Consider the following 13,789-nt stretch of genomic DNA (forward strand, 5'->3'; position numbering starts at 1 on the left):
TGAAAGTCACAAAAATATATTAAAATAGCTGTTTTCTTCTCTCGGTGTTGGCTTCCCACCTCCGTGCCCCTTACCCGCCGCCCGCCAGACTTTCAGGGAGAAAAGAGGCCCGGGCGGGTGCCCTGGCTACAGCCCGGGGTCTGGGGAGGTCCCTCCAGCCTGGGAGTGAGGGCGGCTAACAGTCTCTACTGGCTCGACGCCACCGCCGACGAGGGCGCCGCTGGGAGGCCGGAGGTGCAGGAGGGTCAGGCAGGACGCAGCGGACAGTCGGGCCTTGCCACGGGGACAGAAAACAGAAAAGAAATGAACAGAGTGAAGATCAGGAGAGAGTGGGGGAGGGCAAAGTAGTGGGTGGGGCAGAGGCAGGCGGGCAAGGAAGTCCCAGGGTGGGGGACACAGAAGCCCCTCCGGGTGCAACCTCTCTGGGGGACAGGGAGGCCCCAGAATGCGGGTTTGAGGCAGCAGATGCTGCTGGGAGAGAGAAAGGGCATGGAGGGGAGGAGAAGGGTCCTTGGCATCGGGAGAGGTAAAGAGGGGGTCCTGCCAAGGCCACAGTCAAGAGGCAAGAGCAGAGGACGGGAAGGAAGGGAAGCCCCAGAGCGGCAAGGCCAGGCCACGGTGACCCTCTCAGATTCAGAACACCCAGGTGGCTCCCCGGAAAGCTCAGGCCAGCGGGAACACCTGAGGGGGCGACAAGTCGTCCGGAAGCCAGCAGGGAGGGGTGACGTGCCCTCGCTGAAGACTGATGGAGCCGGGAGTCAGGAGAGGGGCCTGCGCCCCGCCCATGGGCTAGAAGGTCCTCCGGCCCAGTCTTTTGAATACGCTCACGGTGCCCGCGTGGTCCATCTGGGCACCCAGGCCCTCGCTGGAGCTGCTCCCCCGGGGCCCCACCAGAGTCCTCTTAATGGTGACCTTGACCTCAGCTGAGGACTTACTCTTGGTGCTGGTGACCTGGCTGTCCTGAGCCTCAGGCACGAGGGCGGGCTTGCCCAGTCTCTGGATGATGCTGACTTTGGACAGGGCCTCCGGCTTCCTCTCGGGCGCCGGGCGCGAGGAGAGGGCCAGGCGCCGCAGCGTGGGGGCGGCAGCGGCCGGCGCCGAGCTCGTCGCCTTGGCCTTGACAGTCAGCGCAGGCTGCGGGCTGGCCTTGGCGGGGGCGCGGCCCAGCCTCTTCAGGACCCCGGCGTACTGCAGGACGGAGCTGCTGCTGCTGTCGTTGTCGCTGTCCCAAGCCAGATCCTCGTCCGTCTCGGGCGTGGCCCCCAGGCGGCTGAAGACTCCGGTGGGCTGTGGGGGTCACAGACAGGACAGGTGAGCCACCAAGCCACTCGCCCTGTAATCACAGAGCTGCCTCATCCGTGCCTGGCCTCGTGGGGCTCGCACTTGGGAAGCGCACCCCTCGCTGACACACTCGATAGCAGTGAGAGCCAGGAAAGGGCAAGTCCAGGGAACCGGGGGAGCCCAGAGGAGACCACTCCCTGCCAAAGTTAGGGGAAGGCACCCTGGAGAAGGGACCTCCAGGATGAGACCTGAGAGCTGAGTGGATGTGAGTCAAATAAAGAGCAGGAGGGAGAGGGGAGGTGAAAGGAGAAACTGTCTGCTAAGGTCTACAGAGGACCCACAGAGAAGAGGCGAATTTGGTCAATCACTCCACAAATAATCTGAGTTCCAGCTCAATATCTGGCCTGTATTGGGCAGTGCTGGGGACTCAGTGCTGACCAAGACGGGCCCCTGCCCCACTCACAGGGGGCTTACGGTCCAGCAGGGAAGACAGAGCCGGCATCGGACCTCACACAAGTAATTCTCCAGTAATGACAGCACTGTGTGCTTGGGAGGGTGGGCATGGGGCGGGGGCAGTGGAGAGCTGTGGACAGCGAAGCCTCGTCTCCTCGCTGAGTTCAGGGACACTTTCTCTGAGGCTTTGCTGTTTAAGCAGAGTAAAGTGCACCCTCAAAGTCCCCCAGGCATGAGGAAGAGTCATATTTATGGGGTACTTGCCCAGCTCTTTCCACGGCGCCATCTTTAAGCCAGGTTATCCTGAGCATTACAATCACGCTCATGATAAGATTTAGGAAATGAGAAAAAAGCCAGAGTGGGTGAGCTCCGGTGAGCAAGCAAGGAAAGGCAGCTGGCAAACTTGACCAGCCTGAATCTGAGGCGCCATTTCAAGATGCTCACCAGGGACTTCCCTGGCGGTCCAGCAGTTAAGACTGTGCTTCCACTGCTGAGGGCGTTGGTTCAAGCCCTGGTAGGGAAACTTCCATGTGCTGCTCAGTGCGGCCGAAAAAAAAAAAGATGCCGACCAGGCACCAGACAGACCCCACCACACATGTATACCTCATGAGTCCTCACGACTACCCTGTGAGGCAGGGACTATACAGAGGAGGAAACTGAGGTGAAATGGTCGAGGCCATGAAGCCAGGCAATGGCAGAGCAGGATTCATGCCAGGCAACAGGCTCAGGCTGCATCTCCTAACCACATGCCACGCCTGGAGCCTGCAGGACCGCAAGTGGACGCAAGAAGATCAGGCTACCTCCTGGGCTGGTGAAAAGCCTCTAAGGGTTTACAGTGGGCAAGGAGGGCAGAAGGGGCCTGTCCTGTGGGTCGTAGGCGCTGTTGCTATGAGGGAGGGGCTGGAGGGCTTTCCCTGGAGCTGCACAGACACCAGCTAGGAGGCCACTGCCCATCCCAACAGGACGAGGCTGCAGACAGGAGACAGATGGAGCCCCCAAGACAGGAGGAGGACGTGCTTTGGAGGAAGATTCGAGGCCAGTTAGGGGACATGCTGGTGGGCGGGGTCCCAGGACACTGTCCAGGGGTCCGCCAGAGCCCTGGGGCTATAAATCGGGAGAGAGATCGGGGTAGCAGACAGACAGGGAGCCGGACTTGAAAGGTACATGAGACAGGGTGAGGGGTGTGCAGGAAGCGCCAGGAATGACACTCAGGGAAGACCAAGCTTTGAGAGTCCCCAGGGGCTCCCCCACTTCCCACTCACTTTATTCCCCGTTGTGGTATCTGCCTTGGTCTCAGCGCCGAGGCGGTCAAACACAGATGTCCTGTGGAGACCTGGGAGGGAAGTGAGGTTGTTAGCCTATGCCTGGGGGGTGGCCCCTGCAGGCCTAAGCCGGGCTGAGCACTGAACAGACAGGGAGGGGTCATCACGGCCTGCCCAGACCCCAGGAAGCTCTGGTCCAAGCAGGCGCACACTGGACGGAGTCAGGTTTTATGTCTGTGCTGTCCGCTAACACTGACCTTAAACCCCCACACTTCTGGTCGTCAAATGTGAGAGGATCAATTAAAATGGACACTTCTCCTCACTTCTTGGTACCAATTCAAGAAGTGTATGTGCAGGAAGAGTTCTCAATCCCTACTGCTTCCTTTCCCTCTTTTGGGGGCCTTGGGCCTCTAAGAGAATCGGATAAATGGTAATACCCTCCCTAAATAACAGTTTGAAGAGCCATCAACAGAAGAATGTTTACTAGATTACGATACAGAAGTATTATGGAAACACTGAACAGCCATCAAGAAGAATGAAGCAGATCCATGTGCACTAACGTGAAAAGAGCTCAATAAAACCTTATACAACAATACCTGCAGGATGAGACTATTTGTGCTTAAAAAGAAAAAAAAGCTGAGATGCATGTAAACACACAGACATGTCTGGAAAGGTTCGCAGTACACGTGGGATACAAGTTTGTTTTCACTGCCTCTGCATCCACTGAATATTTTTCCGTGAGAATATACACAATGTTCTGACAGAATGCAGGGCTTCAGCAGGAGTTAAAAATCCACCTGCCAATGCAGGAGACAGAAGACACGAGGGTTCGATTCCTGGGTCAGGAAGATCCCCTGGAGAAGGAAATGGCAATCAGCTCCAGTATCTTGCCTGGAAAATTTCAGGGACAGAGGAGCCTGGTGGGCCACAGTCCATGGGGTCGCAAGGAGTCAGACACAACTGAGCACAAAAGGAACACTTAAAGAAGAGCATCCTCATACCGCCAGATAAACTCTAGCTCTGGACTGAATCTCAACCTGACCCCGCTGGCTCACCACGATGGTTCCTACTGTTTGGGGCACTGTCCTCAGCCAGGCACGGTCACTGACTTAGCAGGCAGACCAGCACTGGATCCGTGCCACCATCCGCCGAGGGAGAGACGCCCGCTGAGGCACCGAGGATCCCTGCTATGCTAACTGCAGGACAAGAAGGCAGAGGTGGTGATGTGCCCCTCTCTACTATGGCCACCATTGCTGTCCCTGGGTCCAAAGCCCCCTGGATCCCCATCAGAGCCTGCTTCTGGGCCAACACCTGTAGAACGTGACCAACCCTGCAAGACGCAGCAAAAGGGAAACACAGTCTCTGCCCCTCCCCAGGCCAGTACCTTTTGCTGCCTGTTGCTGCTCCAGGATCTTCCGGGTCCGCGGGGTAGTGCCTTTGGGCATGTTGATAATGTACTTCCCCTCCATCTCGGCGGTGACCCGGCGCCGCTTGGTGGGAACACTCAGGCTCTCCTCCTCTCGGCGGGCCAGGGCTGCTAGGGGAGGGGGTGGTGGTGAGCATCTTCTGAAAGGGAATGTCCACTCGGGGTGGGGGGCTGGACGCCCTGCAAAGGGCACTCACGTGCCCTTTATCTCCATGCGTTCCCATGACCAGAATCCCTTCTCTTCCCAACCTCCCCTATGGGCATTGACTGATCCACCAAGAAAGTCAGGGGCCTGGGCCCAGTGGGGTTGCAGAAGGCTATGGCTGGCCTCCCGGGCTCTCTGTGGCTCTGACCCACCCCCCAGTAGGCTCGCCTCCCAGGCCAGCCAGAATACTCTCAGATGGGAAACTGCTGGGTGGTGGACAGGCCATCGAGGTAATGCCTTCACAGGTATGATCATTTGTTAAAGATCATTCAAGCTATGTACTTACAATGTGTGCCTTGTGCAAAAGTAAATTACAACTCACAAAAATAAACAGAATCTCCTCTACTGTGCTGAAGGGAAAGGAACCATCCATCCCAGGCCCCGCATCTTTTCACTACTTTAGGAATGAATCTTAACTTTCTCGCTCATGTCCCACAAACTGAACAATCAGGAGGAGGAGGAGGAGGAGGCGCTTCCAGACACATGTGGCCCAAAGGGAGCACCTGTCATGGAGGTGGACGGGGCGTGACGGGGCTGGGCGCCATCCTGGGCCTTGCTTTCCATGTGGGCCAACACCACTGGGCTGTGGGGGTGGACTCAACAAAGGCAGAAGCGTATGACGGACAGAAGGCGGGCTTGGAAGCCCAAAGGCCGTGCCCCACTCCCAGCTCACAAGCTGAGACCAGGAAGAGCAGCGGCCAAGCATAGAAGAGTCTACACAGGAAGAGGGCCCTGGGAGAAGGGAATATTGGGGCAAAGGCCCCATGATGGGAAGGACCCTGGAGGGGAATGGAGGCAGCAGGCAAGACATGAATCCACAGGGCCCAGCAAGGCCATGTGGGAGATGACTTTACTAATGGAACAATAGGAAGCCCTGGAGAGTTCTAGACAAGGGTGGAAAAGGATCAGATGGAAAGTTTTAAAGGATCCCTCTGGTGGCTAAGAGGAAAGGTAGCTTCTTTACCTTTGACCCCAGGCATCAAGCACAGGGCCGGGCACCAGTGCGGGGCTCAGTGACCATCTGTTAAAAAAGACTGAACCACCCACAGTCAACAACACTGTTCTGCACACGTAAAGTTTCATGAAGTAGGCAGATCTCACGTTGTGTTCTCACCACAATAAAATAAAAATTACACAGACTGAACTGGCCCCTGCGTGAGAACTACAACGGGCCCACGATGCTCACAGACACCATCTCAAGGGCTTCCAACCGTCCGCGGAGGAGGGTAGCGCCAGCCCTCTTCGACAGACGTGGAAGGCGAGGCCCCCAGAGAGGCCGTGACCTGACCGAGTCTGAACACTGTGCACACCCCATGGCCTGCACAGCAGCGTCAAGAACACGTCCCCCAGATGCCGTCTGCCAACCCGCAGCGGCCTCCAGCTCCTCCCACCCCCTGCCCACATCCCCTCACCGGCAGCCTTGGCACTCTTTGCTGCCATCTTGTTGGACACGGTGACAGAGATCTTGGAGGTGCTGGTGTCCGGCCGCCTGGGGGGAGTGCCAGGTGGGGAGTCTCGGTTCAGGCTGTTGGTGATCATTCGGGAGGCGGCTGGCAGGAAGAGGAAAGAGGAGAGTCCAGTGAGACAGGGCCCCGGGAAGGGGGCAGGATAGGGAGGGCCACCTTGGGACTGAATGGGCTGTACTGTCAAGACAGGGAGGCCTGGGGAGGGCCTGTCTTCCAGGGACTAGTCCAGCCCTCCTGGCCCAGGGGGGGCTTTCCTGAGACCCAGACCAGATGGTTCCAAGCACCCTTCATCCACCGGTCACCCAGCCCTGTGCTGAGTCCTTCCCTCTCCCTCCCCCACAGCCTTGCTTTCCTCCAGGACCTTCCTCCTCCAGAAAGCACACACCTTGGGGTGCCTGCTATCTGTCTATCTGCTGTCTGGCTGGCTCACAGCTCCCCCAGTACCAATGGGTCTGCTCTCTCTCTTCATTCAGGTCTCCTCTCAGACTCAGCCTCCTCAGAGAAAACTCCCGACTGCCCCCTCAACCACTCCCACTTCTACCCTACACTATTCTTTTTCTTCATAGTCCGTATTACTGCTGGATACGCGTGCATGCTCAGTCACTTCAGTCGTGTCCGACTCTATGCGATGCTACGGACTGTAGCCCACCAGGCTCCTCAGTCCATGGGCTTCTCCAGGCAAGAACACTGGAGCGGGAAGCCATCTCCTCCTCCAGGGGATCTTCTTGCCCTTCCTCCAGGGCTTCCCAGGGATTGAACCCACGTCTCCTGTGACTCCTGCATTGCAGGTGGGTTCTTTACCGGCTGAGCCACCAGGGAAGCCCACTACTGCTGGACATTCAAGTACATTTATCTGTCTACTGGCAGACTCGTCCAAGAGACTGCAAGCCTCAAGAGGAGATACTGTTTGTTGCTCTGTCCTCAGCACTTCACAGGTCTTCAGTAATAAACATCTACTGAAAAGATGAACAGGGTCACCGAACCTCCCAACACCCCTAGCAGACAGGCTCTGCTGCAAACGAACTTTAAAGATGAGGAAATTGGGGGCACTCAGGGAGCAGGGTCACCCAGCAGGGGCCCTGGGCAATGTAGGTGTGCCTTCAGCTGGGCTGGGACAAGAAAAGAGGTGACCTCCCTTGGAGGTGGGGAGCAGTCTCAGGTACCCGGTCTCCTGTGGAGAAGGAGAAGGGGTGTCCCAGGTTGCAAGATGGGCTACAGAGAGCAGACAGGAGGGCCAGGAACAGTTGCTGCTAGCTTCGGGGGTGGGTTTCCTGAACTCCTGGGGGAGCCCTGCAGGGGACGGGGCAGGGGGGGTCTTCATGCTACCACTCCTTGCTCAGTAGGCCTAGGAACACCCCCCATAGTGGCTTTCAGACTTTGCTACTTTGTCCTACCTCCTCCCCCCCCCCCCCCCCCCCCGCAAAAGCTCTCTCTTCCTGCAGTGTGCTACCTCTCAAAGCCTCCTGAAATCCTTCATGATGACCCTCAACACAAGATTATAATTTCCTATTGCTTGGTTGTTTTTAACTATAACTACAGTATACAGAAAAATACATCAAAGCTACACAGTCCATTTAACATCAATTTCCATAAACCAGGACTTTCCCAGCGGTCCAGTGGTTAAGAGTGGCTTCCACTGTAGGGGTCATGGGTTTGATCCCTTGTCAGGGAACTAAGGGTGGGTGGGTGGGTGTGTGTGTGCCTGTGTGTGTTACTTAAATGAATTACTTTGCTGCACACCTGAAACTAACACAACACTGTAAATCAAGTATATTTCAACAAAAATTTTTTAAAAACCTTGGGTCAGAAGATCAGTTCCTCATTATCAGTAAGTGCACAAGTATGATTTGAAGTACTAAAATGTGCAAGTGTTGAAAATAAAATAAATTTTGCAAAAGGTGACCTCTTACTCTGAAAAGAAATCAACTACTTTGAAATCAAAAATTTTTTTTTAATGTGTGTTTATATCTGTTTGGGGGAAGCCTGTTAAGCAGCAAAGGCTAATCAATATGTACGTATGCACGTATGTCAAATTTTTCAAGTGTCACACTGCTAAAAAATCAGAAGTATAAATATAGTTGATTCTTATCATTCAGATGCTGTATTTATAAACTGGCATATTTACAAATTTATTCACAACCTCAAAACCAATACTTGTGGGGTTCTGTGGTCATTTATAGACAGGCACAGAGAGGCAAAAATCCTGAATTGCCTAATGCACGTTCCCAACTGAGGTCAAACAAGGCAACGCTCTGCTATCCTGCCACAGCTCACATAGTAAACAAGTCTATATAGTGCTGCTGCTGCTGCTGCTGCTAAGTCGCTTTAGTCGTGTCCGACTCTGTGCGACCCCATAGACGGCAGCCCACCAGGCTCTCCCGTCCCTGGGATTCTCCAGGCAAGAACACTGGAGTGGGCTGCCATTTCCTTCTCTAGTGCATGAAAGTGAAATGTGAAAGTGAAGTCGCTCAGTCGTGTCCAACTCTTCTCAACCTCGTGGACTGCAGCCCACCAGGCTTCTCAGCCCACGGGATTTTCCAGGCAAGAGTACTGGAGTGGGGTGCCATCACCTTCTCCGCACCATCTATTTACGGTTTCCTCAGCGTTATTTTCACAACTTTGTGTTTCTGTTAGTGATTCTGCTGTTTAAAATGATCCCCAAGCTTGGTGATAAGATGCTGGGTAGTGTCCTAAGTTCAAGAAGGCGGGGATGTGCTTTATGGAAAACATATGTGCGTTGGATAAGCTTCATTCAGGCATGAGTTTTAGTGCTGTGGGCTGTGAGTTCACTGTCAGTGAATCAACAATATATATTAAATAAGGTCTTTTAAAACAGAAACACACATAAAATAAGGTTGTACACTGGTCAGATGATGAAGATGTTGTGACCAGAAGCTTGCAGGAACCTGACCCCACATTTCCCTGGGAGCAGTGACTCAGAGTCAGTGACTCAGTGCTCCCAGTGGCTTTGCAGAATGGAACGAGCACGAACGAAAATCGATCGTATGCACAGTCACTCTCTGCCCCATTTATTCCTGAGACAAGAGAGCCCCAGATGGCTGTGCTTCCACCTCTGCAGAGTCCAGGCGTGTCCCCTTCACTACAGAATGTCGGAACGGAGGCAAGAGGCCTGAACAGACAGGACTCACCGCTAGAAGCACCTCGGCGAATCTCGCCTGGGAGGGGGCTGGGGCTGCAGGGCACTGCCTCAGTGGCAGCTTTGCACATATCCTGTAAAGAAAACAGGTGCCTGGGGTTACCATGGGGACGGGATGTGAGGTGGAAGAAAAGGGGACCCAGATATCAGAGCAAAACTGGGGGAGATCAGAGCCTGGGCTGTTAGAGAAGAGATTTCAAAACATTGCACTCCTACTTGCAAGTTTTAAGTCGCTTCAGTCATGTCCGACTCTTTGTGACCCTATGGACTGTAGCCCACAGGCTCCTCATTTCATTGGAATTCTCCAGGCAAGAATACTGGAGTGAGTTGCCACGCCCTTCTCCAGGGGATCCTCCTGACCCAGGGACTGAATCCATGTCTCTTTCGTCTCCTGCATTGGCAGACAGGTTCTCTACCACCATCGCCACCTGGGAAGCCCAACTTATAACAAAGCACCAGACAAACCCAAACAGGGACACGCTACAGAACAGCTGAGCAGTACTCTCCAAAACTGTTAAGGTCATCTAAAACTCGGGAAGAGCAGGACTCTGGCCCAAATCGAAAGAGACTAAGGAGACACATGGAGAAAATGCCATGTGGTACCCCAGAGGAGAAAAAGGACATTAGTGGAAACCGGAAGAAACCCAGAGTCTGTAGCTTAGTGACTAACAGCATGTGCATAAGCTGGCGCTCAGTCGCGTCTGTCTCTGCGACCCCATGGACTGTAGCCTGCCAGGCTCCTCTGTCCTTGGGATTCTCCAGGCAAGAATACTGGAGTGGGTTGCCATTCCCTTCTCCAGGGGATCTTCCCGACCCAGGGATCGAACTCACGTCTCCTGCACTGGCAGGGGGGATTCTTTACCAACTATGCCACCTGGGAAGCCCAATAACAGCATAGCAATGTTTCTTTCTTAGTTTTGACAGATGCGTCATGGCTATGTAGCATGTCAACATTAGGGGAAGCTGGGTGAAGGAAATATAGAAACTTTGTGTCCTACTGTTGCAACTTTTCTACAAATCCAAAATCAGTCTCAAATTTAAAAGTTTAAAGAAAAGAACACATTTTGCTCTGTGACCTCTGGGATAGCTCAGACAGCATCCCTGGCTTGAGAAAGCCCTTGCTGCAGGGTCCTGTCCAGGATGATGGGCAGATGAAAGCCTGGCCCTGGAATGCAGAAAGCCTCTAAAATTAATGAGAAAAATCCCAGTGACCACCACATGGTACGTGGACTGCTTGAGAGTGCAGCCTCTGCAACAAGCCTCCCTTACGGGAGGAAGGAGTCAATAAGCTGGTAACGTGTATAAAGGATGAAGACAAGGACTGGCGGGCCACGGCAAGAGCCTGGAAGTGCTAATGATCACAGCTAAAGCACCTCTTCACTCCAGGCCCGGCACCTGGTGCCACATACACTCTCTGGTGGACGGCCACAGAGGCCCTATTCAGAAAGGGTGAGTGCAAGGCCTGTTTCAGTGACTGGGGGAGGTGAACCACTAGTCCAAGGTCACTGTCAACAGAAAGCCCAAGAATGGAACCACCATGCCGTTGGCCAAGTCACCAACTGTGTCCCACCTCGGAAGCTCCTACTTTGGGGACAGAAGAGTCACAGTAAGAATAACTATGATGAGGGAAGGAAAAACTAACAGTAATAATAATAATAATACTTACAGAGAGCCCTTAACAAGGCCCTGCTGTGTACACCGTGCTAGGGCTTTATGTAGCTTAATGCTTACAATCCCCTACGAAACAGGTTTGCCTGTGTGTATTCTACAAGCGGAGAAAGTACGGTTCAGAGAAGTTAGGCAACGTGCCCCGTGTCACACAGCAAGCAGTGGAGCCAACCTTGGAATCCAGGTATGCCTACCTTTGCTTCCAAGCCTCCGATTGGTTCTACCACCAGCCCTCCATCTCACCCTAAACCCAGAAACAGAGGCGTCGAGCAGAGAGCCCACCTGGCGGTGCACCACCTTGGCATGCTTGAGGATGGCAATGATGTCGCCCACCACGGTCACGCCCAGCTCGTTCATGATCTCCTTGTTGAGGTCCAGCAGCATGCTCTTCTGGATTCTGCAGGGAAGGGTGACAAGTGAGTTGGGGTGGGTGGGCCGGCCTGTTCCCTAACTCCCCTTCTTTCCCCAGGGTCAGCCCTGTCCCCTCAGCAGCCTTACCTATTATCCACAAACATCACAGCGTAATTGACAGCAGGTCCTGGAGGAATGCCGGCTTCCTTAAAGAACTGGATCCACTCGGAAGTGGCTGGGAGCATGGAGGTGTAGACAGGGCTTATTATTCACATGATTCTCCTTAGAGCAGCAGCAGCAAAACCACAACAGCAGCAGCTCCCACAAATCAAATGCTTATCAAATGCCAGGTCCTGAGCACTCCACGTAGATGACAGAACTAAGCCAGCCTGCCAGCTCTGTGAATTCAGCAGCACTGACACCTCTACTTGGCCGACGAGGAAACTGAGGCAGGGAGAGGCTGGACGCCTGGCCCCAGGCCACACTGCTAACAAGAAGCAGACTCTCCAAGCCCCTGTGCTCCTGGACTGCCCTTCTCCTCACAACTTTGCCCTGCCTGGAGCATGATGACCCCCAGCAGCCATTGTCCCCCAGGCTTGGCCAATGACTGGGGGCGGCGGGGAGTCAGGACTCTGGGTTCTCCACCCAGGTCTCCATCACAGGTGCAGGCCCAGAGGGTGACAGGATCCACAGGTGGGTGGAAAGAAGGTTTGCACAGCTGGCCTCTGGGTGTCAGCAAGCATCTCCACTACAACACACACAGGAGCAGCCCAGCCTCAGAAAGGAGGTCATGAGCACAGGCTTTGGAGTGTGTGTTGGAATCCTGGCTTTGCCATCTCCCAGAAAAAGGACTCTGGGGAAGGTAGCACTTGCTGCTCGGTCTCCTCTGGGGTCACACATTCCACAAGCATGTACTGAGCAGTTGGCACACACTGAGTCCCGCTCTAGGCACTGGGGATACTGCAGGGCCCAGAGTCCCTTCCCTCAGGGAGCAGACACTCTAGTAGTAAGAGCGCTGACGTCCTGGGTCATCGTGCAAACTAAAGAGAAAGGATGCAGAAAGGGCTCGAAATGGCACAAGGCCCAGAAGACGTCCTCCCCCATGGCAGCCGTGATGGTGACGGTGATGGCGATGACGTCCCCACTACACGTGGAGCCTAGACCAGACAGACTCCATCCACCCAACTTCACTGTTTCCAAAGTTCTTTCTTGGCCTCTTGGGTGTGACCTTCAAAATGACCCTGACCACTCAGGCCAGGTATCAGAGCAGATCACTGGTTCCGAGTAGAATTTTTTTTCTCACATTTTAGTATCTAGGAAACTAGGATTTACCTCACAGTTGATGGTGTGCCACAATTTAATTAGCAACATTTTCTTTTAAAGTCTTTCTCATGGTATATAATGGTACATCCCAAACTCCATGCTATTTTTTTTAAAAAGGAGAAATTTGGTGTTACTATGCCCATTTTGCTGATATGACAACTGAGGCTCAGAGCAGGGCGAGGGACACAGTCTGGATGAGACGCTGCGTGGAGGGCAGCGGGGGTCTCAGGTGCCCACCCAGCACGGGCCAGTCTCCCCAGGCCTGCAGCAAGCGAGGTGCTCACAGCCTCAGGACTTCTACCAGCCCCGAGGAAAGGATGGACTTTTTTCTTCTTTGCACAAGCACTTTCCATCTGTCAAGACATGGGCGGGGGAGGGGGGGCCTGGGTTCCTTTAGCCAAAAGCAGGCAGCTTTGTCTAAATATCAAAAACTACCACGTAATAGTTCCATTTATGTGAAATGTCCAGAAGAGGTAAATCTATGGCGATCTATAGGGACAGAAAATAGAATAGCAGCTACCAGGGACCGGGCTGGGAAAGCAGGGGGGAGGGGGGAGTGACTGCTAATGGGTATTTGGGAACTGGGGGAAGTGAGGAAAATATTTTGAAATTGATTGTGGCGATGGACGCACAAGTCTACAAACACAGATTTTAAAAACCACTGGACTTCCCTGGTGGCCCAGCGGTTAAGAATCTGCCTGTCAATGCAGGGTACACCTATTCGATCCCTAGGCTGGGAAGATTCCACATGCTATGGAGCACCTAAGCCCGTGGGCCACAACTACTGAGCCTGAGCTCCAGAGCCTGCGAACCGCAACTACTGAAAGCACGTGGCCTGGAGCCCGTTCTCCGCAACAAGCGAGCAGCCCCCACTCGCAGCAACGGGAGAAAACCCACAAGACCCAGCGCAGCCAAAAAGAAAAAAAAACAAACCCAATGAGTTGTATGAAATGTGAACTGTATCTCAACTAAGCTGTTATTAGGGGAAAAGGAAACACCACACGGTTGGAGGCAGTCAGTTGCCTGAAGCAAAGTTCAGGAGCTGCAAGAGACCCCGTGTCCGGCGTCATCATCATTTTGTGTTCTATGAAGGAGGAAAACCTGCTGCCAGTTAAATGGTCCTAAGCACCAGCTGTAAGATGCACCCCCGTCTCAGAAATAATAATACAGGCCACAATGCGTGTCTGGGACTCAAAC

General features: G+C 53.9%; 1 protein-coding gene across 11 annotated transcripts in view; it reads right to left on the reverse strand.

Annotated features, from left to right (window-relative positions):
* Positions 1–13,789, reverse strand: part of C14H19orf47 (chromosome 14 C19orf47 homolog) — a 20,910-nt gene continuing 7,121 nt past the window's right edge. For 3 of the 11 annotated variants that reach the window (XM_069549121.1, XM_069549122.1, XM_069549116.1), the window contains 8 exons: positions 11,417–11,504; positions 11,201–11,315; positions 9,243–9,324; positions 6,040–6,177; positions 4,381–4,533; positions 2,997–3,067; positions 936–1,287; positions 1–273 (listed from right to left, as the gene is read on the reverse strand). In XM_069549121.1, the coding sequence (XP_069405222.1) occupies positions 176–273; positions 936–1,287; positions 2,997–3,067; positions 4,381–4,533; positions 6,040–6,177; positions 9,243–9,324; positions 11,201–11,315; positions 11,417–11,504 (1,097 nt within the window). In that variant the 3' untranslated portion in view covers positions 1–175. Of the gene's footprint in view, positions 274–706; positions 1,288–2,996; positions 3,068–4,380; positions 4,534–6,039; positions 6,178–9,242; positions 9,325–11,200; positions 11,316–11,416; positions 11,505–13,789 lie in introns of those variants that run through there. The other 8 variants (XM_069549123.1, XM_069549124.1, XM_069549117.1 and 5 more) reach the window with 3 other exon arrangements.

The sequence above is a fragment of the Ovis canadensis genome, chromosome 14 (assembly GCF_042477335.2).
Source record: "Ovis canadensis isolate MfBH-ARS-UI-01 breed Bighorn chromosome 14, ARS-UI_OviCan_v2, whole genome shotgun sequence".
In the NCBI taxonomy this organism is placed as follows: Eukaryota; Metazoa; Chordata; class Mammalia; order Artiodactyla; family Bovidae; genus Ovis; species Ovis canadensis.